This window comes from Corvus cornix, chromosome 3 (genome assembly GCF_000738735.6).
Source record: "Corvus cornix cornix isolate S_Up_H32 chromosome 3, ASM73873v5, whole genome shotgun sequence".
NCBI classification, from domain to species: Eukaryota; Metazoa; Chordata; class Aves; order Passeriformes; family Corvidae; genus Corvus; species Corvus cornix.
The window spans coordinates 61376138-61393375 of NC_047056.1; the positions used below are offsets into that span (position 1 = coordinate 61376138).

Genomic DNA, 17238 nt, shown 5'->3' on the forward strand with positions numbered 1-17238 from the left:
ATGAAGGTTTTGGAGAAAAATTAGTTTTCTGAGATTCTTTTTGAAGGAGGTGTTGCACCACACTTCTGCTGCACTTTCACATTCAAGTCACAGAATGGAGCTTTAATGGTCAAAAAAAAAAATGCTGTCAGCCCCTTTAAGCCATGATTTAAGTGTTATTGTAAGTGATTCATAACTCTAAATTCCTACACTACATGTTCTTTTTAGCCTTTTCTTTTAAAAATGTCATTTCAGTTTCTTACAGCGGTATATGGCGAATTTGCACATCAAATAAGCTGTGCTTCTATAGTTTGACCTTTAGAAACAGATACAAGTAATAATTTCTCATATTCTAAACTAAAAAAAAGAAATTTAAGTAACATGGCTGCTACTACAGAAGGGTTTCTGTTTTATCAAAACTGTGCTTGGACCTGCAAAAATGGAAGAACAGATGCAATTCTTGTGCTGTACTTGAGTCAGGTGAGTCTTGTGTGTAACTATGAAGTTGAAGAGGTTGGCGTTTGATGGCAATTTTTTGCTTGTGCTACCCATTTGGACAACTTTCACATGTGCTACAGTTCTTTCTGTGGATTAATATGTGGACTTGGCAATGTCTGAAATAGGACTTAGCTGCCAGGGAAGAGGGTCTTCCTGTGCTGCTCTTACACCTGGTTTGCAGTTGGCGGTGAGTGACATCCTGGTGCTTTTTTGTGGCCACTGCAAATTTCAGGGTTTAACCACACAAGCGAACCATTTAATTGGCCCTTCCAGTATGAACATCAACACAAAAACTGGTTGATCTGATATTTGTCTGTAGTGATGATTTTTTTTTCTGTTGATGATACTAAATATCATAAACCCCACAAAGGTTTTATTTCTGGCCTGATAAAGTAAATAGAACAGTCCATTTTTCAAAGGGTATAGGACGCTTTGTTTCCATTCTGGAACACCATGAGAGAGATGCTTTTCTTAATAGAGAAATGTCATGCTTTATAGATATAAATGGATTCGGAGGAAGCTTTCATTTGGATATTTTATAAGCACTGGTAATTTTAAAAATACAGATGTATATGTGATTTTTTCTAAATTGATTTCTAAAAAAATTTAATCTGCAATTCTCAACTTCTTTGAGCATTATACCAACAAAAAAGGACCTGAAACCAAGAAAGGCCAGTTCTTTTCTTATCTGCAGTCTAGGCTTTCCTTCAGAGTTCTGCATTCAGTAAATCTCAGTGATTCTGCTTCCATTTAGAATTTAGTATTCTCTCTCTATGCTTATACAAATTACTTGGAGCCACTGCAGTGGCAGAGAGGGCTCTTGCAAGGATTAGGTTCGATATACTGGGCAAAATGAAATGTATATGTGTTAGTTACACCTTTTTGAGAATTCTCTGCACAGAATCTAGTTCTCATGCTAGTATTGAAATGAAAGCCTAGGAGTCACCAGTAGTGCTCCAAGCATAGTTCAACATAGTTGCTTTTCTATTTCCTTTGGGGAGTTCAAGCTATTTATCTTTTACTGAGAGTTTCTTTGTAATAGCTCCTAAACCATCTGTTTGGTGGGATTTAATAGTCCTTATTAAATAAAGCTTTAATAGAATGTGGAATAGTATTTGCTGTTCTTTAGTCTTACAGAACTCTTCTCTCTAACTTGATGCAGATGGGAGAGTTTTGTCTGGTTTCAGGTTAAGTTTTCTGTCCACAGGCTTCTCTAAGGCAAAAAAAAAAAACCAAAAAAAACAAAAAAAGTGAATATGCCTGACCTGGTATGTCTTTCACAGTATCAGAGAATATTCTGAGTTGGAAGGGACCCACAGGGATGATCGAGTCCAACTTTTAAGTGAATAGATTGAACCCATAACCTTGTCATCATTAGCACCATGCTCAAACAACTGAGCTTTCCTTTATATTATTTTTTTAAGGCTGATTTAGCCCATAGCTTTTAGTAATTGCAGGAAACATTTTTATTTTATCCAACCAGTTGGTCGAGGGAAGACTGTATTTTTCATAATTTTCAGTACAGTTTGCTTTTCCCTGTGGTGCAGAATAGGCAGTATAATGGCCAAGAATGCTGAAGGATTTTCGTGCCCCCTAGTGGCTCTTTGTCCTCCTCTTCCACTTCATTCTTTTCTTCTTTCTTTGTCTTCCTTCTCCCATGTTCAGTTGTTCCTAACTCTGAAGGAAACCTAGGTCCCCTGCCTGTTTTTCTTTTCTGAGTGCTAACATTACATACCCAAATCACAGAAGGAAAATGAATGGTGCAATTTAAGTAAAAAAAAAAATGTTTTCTTTCTATCTTTGTAAGCCTGGTTCCCAGAGCAAGAACTTCATTCTGGAGTAAGACTTGAAAAGCTGGCTAGCTGAAAAGCAAGAATGGCTCTTGAAACAACAACTCAGAGGAAGAAGCATAAAGGAGAATTTTGCTTCCCTTGGTCCCTGTCTAGCTAGGACAGAGGTTCCCAAGCATAAACTTTGAAGGGAGGACTTTGGAGCAGTTGGAGATGATCTGGAAATATTGTTCTATCTGTAGTGAAAATGGATTTGAAACTCTTGCAGCAATAAGAGCCAGTGTTACAGTTTTCTACTTTATGAAGGTGACTTTCTTCTTCCCTGCCTCTCCTAGGCCCACTGCAAGCTATTAATCCTTTTTTGCCATATGTAGTGCTTTCAACTGCATTTTACCTCCCTTTCTGCTTTTGAGATGTCTTCTTACGTCAAGAACAGTATTAGAGCTGAAAATACAATTATTCCACTAGACTGCAGTGAACACCTCTTAGTCAGAGTATTTTATCTGAATAGTAGCCATATTTTTCTTATCAGGAGGTTTTGAAGGGTTTATTTGCCAGAACCCAAGCAATTGTGATTTTTTGTTTGTTTGTTTTCTGTGCAGGCATTTTTTCCCTGGGATACACAGTAATCTCTCTACCACCTGAGAGAAGGAAGACTTTTCTTTTTGTCTGCTCAGACATAAATGTGTTTTTCCAATTGGTCTGTTCTGGAATGAATCTTTAATTACCATTTTGGATTTTGTCATGCATTGAGAAGGCCAGTTTGAATGCACGGATTCTGCTGTGAGGAAGTGAAAAGTTATGTTCTTTGAAGAACTTTTGTGCAGCTTCATCCTGAAAGTTGTAATATGGGAATTGTGCAAGTCTGTGTCTGAGAACTGGTACCTTGTATGTTTGTGTGGGTTTTGAACTTAGCTACTAAGGCAGCTATCATGAAGGATTTGAATGGTCTTTAATTTGGAATGGAAATATTGCTACTGTTCTTAGGGGATGTAGGAGATGGCTACAGTGATAACTCAAAGCCTCTTTATAAATCAACATGTGCTAAAATTTTCAAGCAGGCCTTTAGTGTAGTAAAACTAAATACACTGGTTCTAGTGTAGCAATTGTCATGGCATTTGCATCTGCCAGAGATCTGTGCCTAAACATCATAATGCTGCTTGGCTTTGGGCAGAGTAGCTCTTAGGAATACATGACTAAATGGACAATAAGTCACCTGAAATTGGTCTACTATTATTTCAAGGTCCTATTCCAAAGATGTACTGTAGACTTAATACATATCTTTTCTTTCCCTGAGGTATGAGTCAGAGGCTTTTAATTCAGGCAGATTCTCTAACTTGCCAAGCTCTGTAAAGTTGTGCTTCAGAAATTAGTAAATTCCAGTAAAGAGATGTTGGGTTTGGTCTGCTTGGATTTTTTTTTTCTTAATTTATTATTTGAAAGATGTGTTGAAATTGTTACCTACTGGTTTTTTATTTCTACAGTGTCCAAACATAATTTTTTTATTTAATCTGGGATAAATAGTATGTGTGGTTCAGTTCAGTATGCATATGAACGTGGTGATTCTGGATCATTTAGACCAGTTGTTTGACAAGTTCCTGATTAATGCTAGATGTCTGAGAAAGAGTATAATAACAGGGAAGGCAGATAGATAATGATTTTGCCTCAAAATATTTTCTTAGCCCCCAGCAACTTGTGACTAAGACTTCTAGAGCTAGAGGTGTTGCCTTCTATGTAATAACTTTTTGTTGCTGTTCCTGTTGTGATTTTATGTAGTTGTTCTTGGATTTGTGTAGAGGGTGTAATGCCCTGCTGCCAAGTGTTCCACATTTTAACTACATGTTGTAGGAAGAAATATTTGTTTTGAACATATTTTATTTGTAACCCTTTAGTTCTTGTACTGGATTAGAAGGAAATGATTGTGTCTTTTTCACTATTGATTGCAAAGAGATGTAAAACAGGATGAGAGAGATAAGAAGGATCTTATTTCTGGTTTGGTTTTTTATTTATTTTGGTGTTTTGTGGTTTGGTTTGTTGATTTTTTTAGCTGAAATGCTTTTGGCCCAAACAATAAAAGATTAAAGTGGTAAATTGTATCTTGTCTAAAACTTTATGGATTTGGAACAGTAAAAAGTATGCAGCACACTATGACTTTGTACAGAGTTTAAAAACTCAGATTTATGGGTGTTCAACTTGAAGTGAGAAGAGGAAATTAAGAAGAAAGGCTAAAATTTCACAACATAGAAATTCAGTATTGCAATTACTTTAGCGGTGGCTTAATTATAACTGAAATTTATATAAATCAATTGAGTTCTGCTTTTATTTATTTTAACCCGATTTGTGCTAGATTTTCTATTAGTGCATAGTAGGGTTGGGCTAGAATTTGGGCAACATGAACCAAATAGAAAAAAAACCAGCTGAAGTAAATATAAAATATATTTATTCCTGTCTACTCCATCTATGTGTTTAATTGCTTCACATCAGGATCACTTAATGTTTTTTAATTTCCTATTCTTTTTAGGATGGGATGAATATGTGCATGTTTATGCAAAACACCTTAACCAGACTTATGAGGTAATATATTTTATTTACCCTTTTTTATGAAGTAATTATAAGTATCAGAATGTATTTTGGCTAACTTTTTAATGAGATGTTTAAAGTATGTAATTTTGAATCCCGTACTTTGTATTCACACATGTTAATCAGGTAGGTATTTATGGATTTAAATGAGACCTGAACATTTTGCAACTCTTAGACTTTCCAGAGATTGGAACAGGAAAAAAAACCCTAGGCTTATATGTGTAGAGCTAGGAGATACCCAGAGTTAAGGAAATCTTGGCCTTCAAATTGTCTGAAACTTGACCTCTCTAACTCAGTGGAAATCGGTAGCTCTTAAATAACAAGCAGCAACAGGTTATGCAGCCTACGTAGGTAACATTTATTTGATATATTTATTTAATCTTCCCACTTCACAAGAGGAGTGTAGTCAGTTCTACCATCTGGTACTTCTGAAAAAGACACCCTTTCCTTTAGACTTTGCTTCCCTTAAGAAATCATGTTTCTATTAAATCCATTTGTGGTAGAGTCTGTCTTTTTCTGCTCAGAGCTCTTTGAAGATGAATACTCTTTGTTTTCAAATATTCTTTGTTTTCAAATAATCTATATGAGAAAGTGTATGAATTAACATTTTTTCTGTAAAATTACCCAGGAGATTGGAAACATAGTAGTAGTACTGTAAGGAATCCTCAGGATTGGAAGCCATTTGCATAAGCTGGCCTCCATATAATCATATGATAAAAATTGATGGGGTAAAGCTAAGAGGAGGAAGATGTGTGAAGATTAAGTCCCCAACCTCAGGTGTGTTGACTTAGTGTGTCTTTAAGCCGTGGTTCAGGGGGAGCACTGAACTGCTGTCTGGGGACATCTGCTGTAGGTGGGATTAGTCTCCCTTAGAGCTGAGGCTGACTGTGCTCCTGAAAGAGGTACCTCAAATGGATTAGAGTGTGGATGTAGCCATCTTGGACCCCTATCTTCTGGTTTCTCATAAACAACAGGAAAAATGAGATTACCCTCTTCCAGTGGGTTCACTTGTGCTAAGTATTGTATGAACTGTGCTGCAGCTTGTAAGTGAACCTGGGCCATAAGAAAGTGTTGGTGCTTCTGTTAAAATAGAACTAAAACCAGACGTGTGGTTATGATTAGGAAGCTGATTTCTGAATGAGGTTTGTAAACTGCTCAAAAAGCTAAATGTCTCTTCATTGTAAAAGATGGAACAGCTGTATTAGTGTGCAAATTCTGTGACTAACCAGCTGTCTTCATCTCTTAGGGAACTTGCCTTATCCTAAGTCACTGTTCGTTAGTATTCATTTCACATCAGCAGTGGGGAAACATACTCTTCCTTCCCTCTGTCCTTTGAATTACCTTGAACATGATTAAATACCTTGAACATGATTAAATACAACACCAACAAAGGTAACAGATTGCTGCTTTCCTCAAAAGGTTTTGTCTGCAAAAAAAAGTTTTGTTGATGACTGAGATAGTAGCACTCTGTTTGAAGAAGCTGCTGAAGCTGTCATGGTAAATCTCATTAATTTTAGATAAGCCGGCCCTTCAGTTCTTTGTGTCTCTTTCTGGGGTGTGCTGGCTTAGAGTAGAATCTTGTGTTGCTATCCTGTCACTCCTTGCAGGTAGTCTTTTTAGGCATAATCTATAGCAGGTATTTTTCATAGCATGTGTTTTTCAGTACATGATATTTATTTTGATTTTATTTGATATATCTGTCTTGCTGTTTCATTTGGGATTCTGTATCAATTATGCAATAGTAATTTTGAAATAAGTGGAATTGGTATTGTGCTGCTTGCCCACAAAGATGTAGTTATTTGAATAAATTGGAACAGTACATTTTTCTCAACTTTTACTGTAGAGATGGTTTGGTTGAATTGTTTTATAATTTCTGAAAGGCTAAAAGCATGAATTTTGCTTACTAAAGTCTCTTGTGTAGGTTGCCTTTGATCAGTGTTGCACTAGTTCAAGGAAAAGCTTTTGGAGGAGGAGCAGAACTTACCACAGCCTGTGATTTCAGGTAAGGCTAACAAGTTGTGTAGCTGTTATGTTGAGTCAGCGATTTAATGATTGTCCAAGTGAAATGTGAGAAGCTTGAGGTACCACTTCTACCAGGAGTCATGTTCCTGGGTTCCAAGGAACTAGATTGCAACTAGATTTTGTCATCAGACTTCACAGGAAAAAAAAAAGTTGTGGTTTCTGCCAGGTTGTGTGGTTTGGATCACCGTGTGAACCAAGAGCAGTAAGGAACTTTAGCAACTGACTGTGTTACACACCAAGCGGGTTCAACTCATCCGAGTGAGAGGTAGGAGGGCTGTAAAATTGTATATCTCCCTGTGTCTCTTTATGTGAATGTCACAAGTAAAAATAAATAAATAAATATCTTCATTACTCTGGTATTTCTTGTTCTGAGTTTCTTATTTGTAACATCATTTTGTGCTGCACAGTTGTTGAAACAAGAGTTTGAGGTGCAGAGGAAAACAAATGAGGGTTTGTCCCTGTTTTTTTTTTTTTTTCCCATTCAGGTGCATGGATTTGCTAGCATGAAACAACTGGCAAAAAAAAAAGGGCTTTAATTAAACTGGCAGAACAGGAATGGGAAGAAACGAAAGTAATAAAATGTCACTTTATATAAACCACTACTAATGTGCAAACAGCCTACAGATGTAACAGGATAAGCACAGTGGGCAGCATCTCTGAAAATGAGGAGCTTTTAGTGAAGTTTTTATCTAAGAAAAGGAAATGTGCTCTTGAAGAGGCCTTAATGCCTGAAGTGGGAAAGGAATTGCCCCACCCAAGCTGAAGGAAGGTACACTCAAAAGTAAAAAAACTAGAATATTACAGTGCTGTTCCAGGTATCAGGAACAGGCTTTGGCTAGAGGAGATGGTATCTGCATTGTCTAAGCCACTTGGAAGCAATCTTTCTTTGCTTTGAAGGTAGATGTGGTTGGATCTTTCTTTATATCTGCTCAGCACACAGTGAGCTGAAACCCCAGCTGTGATGTGAGTCCAGGCTGTGTTACAAATGCCTGGGAAACAGCAGAGAGGCTCAGTGTTTGACAGCTGCAGTGCTGGCAGGAGAATGCACCTGGGAGACTCAGCAGACCTTTCTCTATCTGTGAGCCTGTTGGCAGAAAGTGTTTCTTGTTATCTCTAAATAGGAGTTTAGGGAATGAGAATGTAATGAAATGGAAATCTTTGGGCTTTCTAAAATATGTAGTCTCTACTTACACTCCAGCTATGCTGTTTTGACATGCTGTGTAATTATAGGCATTGTCAAGTAACTCTTATTTGCATGAATTGAGCAGCTGCAGTTCCTCTTATGCATTGCCATAATTTTCATAATAACAACAGCTGTTGATCCATCTTCCATTACTTTCTACACACCCATCCAGTGCAACTAAATAACAGCAATTCAGGAGCAGCAAATGGGACTTAATTAATAACAGCAACAAGACAGAGAAACATACTCTGTGCTGTTATTGCTCTTGAATTTGAGAATTTTAGTACTGTTGGACAAAATCCTGGGGGTTTTTTGAGAACTATAAATAGGTATTAGTGGAACAGGTATTTTGTCCTCAGTCACTAGATGACAAAAGATGAGCTTGAGACAGAAATCAGAGATTTGTTTTCTTCCTCGAATAAACTGTTTGGGCATTTTATTTTTTAAAACAAAATGAGTTTGTTGTGGCTGCTTTTAATTCTAGATTTTCAAATAGAGTTCTGTTTTTCACAGTCTCTGTTTAAACTACCAAACTGCTTGGTTTTGGCCTGTCCTGGGGTGACTGTATGACTATCATCTGCCCTATGCCAAACATGAATCCTGTGCCTTCCTGCATCTTTAAGCTGTTTCTCAGGAGAGGGGGGAGAAAAGCCAGGCGAATTTTTCAGAGCAGTTTGTGCTCAAGGACACACACACCCCCCTGCATTGCTGCTGCTGCAGAGCCAAGGAAAGCACCTTCCTGCTTTTTCCCAGCTGTCGGCTCCTTTTCTCAGGAGAGACAGAGAGTTAAAACTCTTTGCTTTTTAGCTAGCCTGCTAGCTGAGGCAAGAACTTTTCTTGGGACTGTTCTGCTCCGGTCCGGAACAACATCGCCAGGAGGCCCCACACCATGGCCCGGAGGTGCCCATGCTGAACCCCAGCTCTGGAGAGGGCAGAGCCACACCCACAGAAAGGACTCTGAAATCTCCCCAGGTTTCTTCTCCAAAGCAAGAGGTTTTATTATTTAACATTATTCATTCCCTTTTCTGTGCCTGCATGCACTCCGCTTGTTAAATAAATAGGGGTTTTTTCACTTTCCTCCGAGGAATTTCTTTCTGAACCTGCTGGGGGCGGGGCTGCTGAAATCTGCCTTCTAACAGAGGGACGTTCATTTCAGACATTTTCCTCCAAATTTGTCTCAAACCAAGACATGGCCTGAAATATTTTCATATTTTTATCTCTGCCACTGTGTACTACATTAACTATACTGATATTGTTGAAGCAACTCACTTGAACCAAAATGACCCAGGTACCTCCTCTGAAATGTGCTCTGGCAGCATGATGCACATCTCTACTAAAGTAGAGGTGTGGACAAATCCAATTTTAAAATAGCTGAGGTGGTTTAAGACATTACTGATACATTCTTCCTGTAGCAGTTCTTGTGGCTAATTGTCTCACTCTGTTTTAAGCTGGCTCATTTTAAATTGGATTAGGGAGGGCTTTTGTGAACTTTTACACACTTATTGCTGACATAAGGACAGTGATGAAAAGTGAAAGCATCTTAGGTCAGTCCACCTTTAATCTGGAGGAAGAGGTCTTCTCAAAACACCTTCTTCAATCTTAGCTGATTTATGTCTTGTTGGAGTATGACTCTCCAGAAGAGCAGCATCCTTATAAAGATCATAAACATGTTACTAGGGGGGAAAAAAAATCAGTCCAGACAAGAGCAAGGTAATTAATTTCCTTTCAGACTTTTTCTGATTTGAAAATTGGAAAGATAAAGCTTCTGACACTATAATTATTTACTCAATTATTACTGCAAAACTGAGTAATGTAGAAGTGTGCAAGTATGAAACTTGTTTAGACAGCTGAGCATTTTAGTACCATTTTCAAGAAATGCTGACTTTTTTCAGTGTGCCACAGGTGAGCCTGTGAAGGTGGCTTGTGGTGTCTGCTGCCAAATGTTAATGTATTTTACAGCTCTGCATGACACTGCAGCCATTTCAGTGAGGTGCAGAAGTGAATGTGATGTTGGATTTAGTGATGCAGTTTTACAAATAATTGAACTACCTGCATTGGGTTCCTATATGCAGAAACTTGAAGTGTGTCTTGTGCTTACACAATGTGTGAAGGTAAGGAGAACAGATTTGGCAGGATTGGTTGAGGAATTTGGACAGGAAAACAGTAATGGTAGTGGATTGTTGGGCAATAAGCTGACAGATATGGGGAAAAGACAGTTGGTAATGAATCCATTTGTGCAATTAGCATGTCACAATAATCTCTGAATGCAGTCACTGCAGTGCACTACCAACAAATAGCCAGAATAACTAACTTTGAATTCTGAGCTGTTTTGTCTTCTATTTCATGTTGATGCCTTTGAGAAATCTCTCTGGGGCAATGTCTGTGTAGATCTTTTACATGCATCTACAACTTTGAAAATTTGGTCCTACATCTCTTGGCAAAATTACTTCCATTGTATTTGAGTGCTTCTGAGACACAGAGTCTCTTTCCTGCTACCCTGTTTTTCCTCTCTAATGCTTCTGCAGTCCAAGTAGAGGTGTGTCCCTGCTGTGTCAATCAAATTTAAAAGGTAGTGTTTTGAGGCAGAGGACAAGAGTGCTGAGATATAAAACTGCCTATTTCTCATACCATTAATCTCCGAATGGGCTTGTAGGTAGAGACAGCAGTAATTTCCTTTTCTTCTTTAGAAAATAAATTAATGAACTATAATTTCTTCAGCTGTAGTTGATGTTGCACAGTTAAATTGCAAAGGACCAGTTTCATTACTGTTGTAAGTGCTGAGCTAACTATTAGCTTATGCTAATAATACTGCATTTATCAAATTGGCCTTCCTTCATTTTAGCAGTGTGTTTTCTATATTTTTGTGAAATGTGTAGGCATGCTTAGTATTACATTTTAAGGTGTTAAATGTGTTCCACAAAACACTTAATAAGAGATACAATGAAATGAAATGCTATTTAATAACTTTGGGTGTTTGTGTTCCTATGATAGTTTATGTTTATTTCCTTTTACAAGATGTATTTAGCAGTTTATAGGAAATCAAAGGAGCAGAAGATAATCTAACCACTGCATAGATGTAGGTCCACTATGACCAACTTTTCAGTTGTTTCACCTTTCAAAAAGGAGAAGTGGAGGAAGCCATAAAGACTTTAGTATTCTACAGTAAACTTTTTTGAAAATAGATTTCAGAACATCAGCACATGAGCTTCTTTGGAAATATTTCACTCTAAACAAGGATTTGGGCTTTTAATTTTATCAGGAGGAGCATTTAGGTGCACAACTGTTTGAAATAAGGGTGCCTCAGTACATAGTAGCATTTTTCATTGGACAGAGCCTGATGTGAATGTAGCAGGATGGGGTTCACATTCTCATGAGTTCTTGCAGAGTCCAGGCTCAGAAAGCACTTTTCATTCATGTGACTGTAAAACTGTTACACATCATCGCAGAAGAATCAGTAGCCAAATCTGAGAGTGGGTTCTCTGTAGAAGCCTAAAAGATAAAGGACTAAAATGTGTATGTTTCAAACACTGATAGCTGGATAGCCATGGAGCCAGCCAAGGATTGTTGGTAATAACACACTGTGAGAAAGAACAGGATGTGGGTGGAGAAGAGGGCCATATGGAGGTGGAGCAGCACTTTTCTGGGACAAATGTCCTTGTTCTGCTGCCTGGAGATAAGCACAACACAGTACAGGGCAAGTGCAGGAATGAATTTGAGAAGTGGGCATGCACTTTAGGGGGGAATTAAGACCATCAAAGACCTCTGAAGCCTCCAACCCACTTCCAGAAAGGTCTAGAAGAAAGGACTGTGCATGATAACTAATTTTCATAGAAAGTGAGAAGCTTACCTCCAGGACAGGATAAACATATGTATAAAAAAGTATCCCCACAAAGGCTGGGCGTGCGTGCACCCCAGGACCCTGGATACTCCAGCTGGATCAATGCTTCAGCCAGGACTGATCTCCCTTCTATTCTCTTTCTTCCTTTCTCTGTCTCTCTTTAATTCATATCTCTCTCTCTCTCTCTTCCCTTTCACCCTACCGCTTATCCAAAACCCACTGCTGTGTGCTTATACTGGGGGGTCAGGGACTAGAATAACAATGTCCATGGCAAGTGTGTAAATTAGTAATAAAACTCTATAAGCTTTTGTGGATCCTCTGACTTTTGCCATTCCTTTTGACCACGAGCATCTACGAGTCTTGGGTTCTCCCTTCTCCTTAAGGGTGGGACACCACGTTCTCACAGCTTCAAGTGCTTGCTATGTGGCGTAGAACACTTTTTAAAGCTATATAGAATTTTAATCTCTTATATATATGTGTGTGTGTATGTGTGTGTATTTAAAATCTGCAAATCAGTTGGCAGTTTTAGAATTCCAATGCAATCCTACATCACTTGGCATTTTTAGAGCCCTGGGGGGTTTGTTACTACAGGTTTCTGGTTATGATTTTAAAAATCTCACATTGCCTGCCTTTAAAAAGGCTGTTCTTATTTTTGATGTGGTACATTTGACATCTGGTTAAGTAAGCACTCCTAGAAATGGGCTCAAGAGCTTCTGTTATTTGCCTTCTATTTATGGACTGGTGTGGAGGGTTTTTTACCAGTTTCATTTGGGATTGAATTTTGTGTGTTTACAGTCTTTCAGGCAGAGCATTTTTAGATGTAGTCTACAATTCAAATTACCACTGTTTGATTGTAGTAGAAATTTAAATAATATCAACAAAGCATTAATTTGACTAGATGTTTTCTTTCCGAAGTTGTCTTCTTGCAGGGATTTACTTCATTCTAGGTTGTTTAGTTTGTTTTGGTTTTCTTTTTTTCCCTTTGGGAGGCCAAACCATCTTATCCTGGGTAAATGAAATTTTTCTTATCAGCATGTGTCTACATTTTAGACCACTTGTACCATGCAATTGTACATCCTTTCTGTTGAACAATCCTGTCTGCAGCTGATAAAATGTGCTGCGTGATAATAATAAACAGAGATAGTCCAGATAATAGAAAACTTAGATAAGGCAGATTTTAGAGGATGCAGGTCTGGGCCCATTCTGATACTTGCTGATACACTGAGCTATTGGTCCAGTGTAGAGAAGCATTTAAGATTCAAAGAGAATATGAGAAAAGAGTACAAATGCACTGGAATTGTCCACTATGCTGGCATCTGTGAAGTGACTAATTGCAAGTTTACATAAACTGATATTTGAGGTATTTGAGTTTGATGCATCATTGCTGATCTTCACTACTAATTTTTTTTAATATATGTATGTATTTATTATCAGATAGCTCCACAAATTGGTTAATATGAAGTGTGAGAAACACTTATATATTCCAGTCTGCTGATTTTGAGGTGAGGTTACACTGAGCTGTGGCTTTGTGAGGACAGACTGCCTGAATAGCTTCCTTGGCTATGGGAGGAGGGTGTCCCTGTTGCATAATCCCAGCTCGCTTCTTACCTCTGATTTGCCAAGCAGCAATGAAAATGCCTGTATGAGTCAATTATCTCACTAAAAAGCAACAGAAAACCTGGGTTTTTCCTGTTTTTACAGTTAACTAGAGTGGATTGTAAGGGAATATAATATTGTCTATAGCCAGTGTAAAGGAGGAGCTAAGTCTCTAGGAGATGGCAATGAACTGTAAGGGGTGAGAATACAATCTACTCCTTTTGGCTCTAGGGAGATGTTACATACCCTTGGTTTCCCCTGAAGCCACAGCTTTCAACTGCTTTACTTTTCACTGGATCAGCTTCCAGAGAATGTCTTCCTGAGTCCCTGTTAGCTGTTTCATTTTTCAGCCCTGTCGTGTGCTATTGAAGGACTATGAAAAGAGCTCTTCCTCTCTTTATCTCTCCAAGTAGCAATATAGTTAACATTGTAGGTGTCTGAAGGGTAATCGTCCGTATCAGGGTTACTGTTCGTTGAAATGACCAGATGTTCCCAAAATGACTCAATTTCCCTGGCTGTAAGCAAGCATTGTGTGGATCTCAGCCTACTTCCACTGTAAGCATTGCCTTCAAAATTGCAACTTCCAGTCTTCCTCTTCAGCCCCCAGTTTTATTTTTGTCTTTGATCCAAAGCAGTCCAAGGTCTTAGTGAAGATTTGGAGCCCAGCAGGCTGAACCTCTGTGTTCCTCTTCCTTCCAGATTTATGCAAAATTGTGTGAAACAAGATAGCAAACTGTTTAATCTTGTTAACCTTGGTGGCTTCAGCTTCCTACTTCCTGGATTCTGTAGTCAGTAAGAAATTAATTACTATGCTGTGACTCAGCAGTCTCAGCAAGAATAAATCAAATTGTAAATTCTTATGTTAGATTCCTACTGTGCTTAAACTGTTTTGTGTATAAGGACTTCTGCTGTATCCATGGTCTGTTACTAGGTGTTATCTTCCAGTCCTATTTTGTGTGGTGATGATTCATATTCGTAAACAAAAAGCAAATATATAGACTGAGAAAAACCCTATAATTTAAATTAGCATGGATTTGTGTGTGTGTGAAAGAGACAAAGATTGTAAATAAAAAGATAGCAGGGGAAATTATACTTTTGGTGATAATTGGTCACACTCCTAGGGGTATTTATGGGGCATCTGTTACAGTTGGCTGAAAATGTGCCTGCTTCTTGTCCAGGTAGACTGAACATGACATCAGTGATCTGAAGTTGGTTTGAAATTCCCATCAGTATATAATATTCTATATTAAAAAGTAAAGAGGAGAAGCAGCAGGTTACTGCTTCAATGTAGAGTTTTAATGTTAAATTATCTATCCCATTTACACCTTTTTGAGTTATATCATTGTGCTCTTCCCCTCCCCCCCAAAAAAAATCTCTGAAGTCGTATATCATATCTGGAAAACTTAGGTCACAGCCACCGTGATGATTTAAAAAAAGCCAAACCACAACTGTCAGTATTTTTTGTTTGAAATTAACATGGTATCCTGACAAAGTGGCAACATTCCATTATAATTGAATCACCAGTGATTTCAACTAAGTATATTATCTCTCTTATTTTAGTCAGAAACTGTGTAGGATGTGCAAATGCAGCATTGGTAGCTCCATGTGCAGAGACAGCTGAATTTCAAAGCGTGTCTTGTTACCCTGTGTCTTGTGAAGGGTTGTTAGTGTGACGTTATGTTGTATTTTAAGTTCTTTAGTGCAGTGAGTTGCAGAAACCTGATACATCAAATCCATCATAAAGTATTAGAACAGCTTGAACCTTGCATCTCTCAGGGCTGATGTCAAGAAATGCTGTTCCTTTCCAGTCGGCTGAGTTCAGGCAAGTGAGGTGATCTTTGTGGTTTTGACATTTTAGATGCCAAGCTCTGAGCCACTGTTGGGAAGCCCCTCCTCCCCTTTGTGTATCATCAGTAGAGATGAGCAGAAAATGTGATTGAAATGTTCCTGCCTTAAGAGACTCTTGAATTTGATCTGGGAGAATTTTGTTCTGTTTTCTATGGTTTTGATAAACATACATAATGAAAATAAAGATGTGGGAAGCCAAAGTTATAGACATGGTTTGCATATGCTGCATGAAAGTGTGCACATAATTTAAAAGATACAATATTTCCTCTTTGAAAACAAGCTCCACTGTACTTTTTTTTTTATTTCTAGATGAATACTGTCATTTAAATTTGACAAAAAATTTAATTATCAAGCACCTTTACCTCCAGGTGGTCTTTTCCAACAAAGAATCTAGTAAAATATCACTGGATCTTTCCTAATGGAATTTTTTACTTTAATCTAAAAGGCATATCTGTTGTTGAAAATGTTTGCTTGAACAGAATCCAAATAGCTCTAGTTTCTTTTTTGGGAAGGAAAGACTCATGTAACATTTCAGATTTCCAGCATGAGTAATTTTTTTGTGAGCATTATTTTGGCATTCACTCACTTGTGTATTGAGGCTTTGGCAGCCTGTAAAGAATAGCTAAAACCTGCTTCATGGGTAAGACCCAAGTGCTATGGCAAGATGAGAACTGCTCTGAAAATAATTGTATGGTAACCGAGGTGCCTGGGACCTACTGACACCAGAGTAATACAAACATGGTCATAACTGTGAATTACAAGAAGAGAGTGTTAGTAAGATATTGGTCATTAGCTGGGGAGGAGAAATAGGGTGGTAGCCCATGGATTGCTGTTGTACATCTGCAGGTAGTAAGGAGGATCCAGGCACTGCATCTTGAATGATGGGGCATCAGTCCAGCTTTATGGCTCTGGGTGATTCATGCCATTTTCAGAGTTTGTATTGCACACTTCAGGGGAATTAGAGCTCCCCAGTGTAACTATCTGCTTTATTCTCTTGGTTCTATGTGTTCCTAAATTGTGATCTGAGCCCTGGGTGTGTTCAATAACCCTTTGTAAAACCATGCTGCTCCTCACCAGTGTGTGCACAGTAGGTGTTAAACAGGTCCAAGGCAGCACCCGTGGACAGGGCAGTCTTTATTGCTGTCTGTGTAGTTGTAAAAAGTTTTTCTCTCCTACATAGGAAAGACCTTTTAATTTACTTTTTCTGCTGTTTTCTGAAACTACTCAGCTCACTTGGATGCTTAGGCACAAGATGGAACGAGGGAGCAGTGTGTGGCTCACACAGCTTGTGTGTCACATCGCAGCTTGTGAAGGGGCCACCTGATGTGTGTGTGAGCACATATGACCTGGTGTGGCAGTGGTGAAGGGCTTCATGAGCCCTCTGGCCAGCCCTGTCCCCATCTCCACCAAGGCCTCCTGCATGGTGCTGCCCACCCCCAGCACCATGGTGGGGATGGAACCTTGGGCCTTAGAAACCCCCTGTGGGCATTGCATGTGAGCCTAAAGAAGTATCATCCTGGAAAACGGGGCAGATTCACTTTGTGATTTGGCCAAATTATTTTCTTTCCTGTCAGTTTATTGAAAAATGACTGGGAAGGGGAAAGCAAAATAAAAAGGCTCATCTTACTTCTTTTAATACTGCTCGTGGAGTTTTAATCAGTCATGCTTTTTTTGGGCCCTTATTTCTTACCTTGTGATCTGCCATCTAATTCAATTTTTCATTCCTGCTGCAGAAAATGTCTTTCTGCAATTTCCAATATCCAGCTTCATTTATCCCTTTTAGAAGAAATGTAGCTTTTTATAGCATGCTTTTTTCTCTCCAGCTTCTGTGAAGCCATGAGTGAGAAAGTGTCAAGCCTGAGGTAAAAAATTAGATTTAAACCCCCTAATCAAGGTCTGCTGTG

The 17238-nt window shown here is 38.4% G+C and overlaps 1 protein-coding gene across 8 annotated transcripts in view; it reads left to right on the forward strand.

Moving 5' to 3' along the window:
* Positions 1-17238, forward strand: part of ECHDC1 (ethylmalonyl-CoA decarboxylase 1) — a 45214-nt gene that overhangs the window by 14105 nt on the left and 13871 nt on the right. For 7 of the 8 annotated variants that reach the window (XM_010402074.4, XM_010402091.4, XM_010402082.4 and 4 more), the window contains exons 4-5: positions 4789-4841; positions 6769-6849. In XM_010402074.4, the coding sequence (XP_010400376.3) occupies positions 4789-4841; positions 6769-6849 (134 nt within the window). Of the gene's footprint in view, positions 1-25; positions 3066-4788; positions 4842-6768; positions 6850-17238 lie in introns of those variants that run through there. The other variant, XM_019288812.3, reaches the window with a different exon arrangement.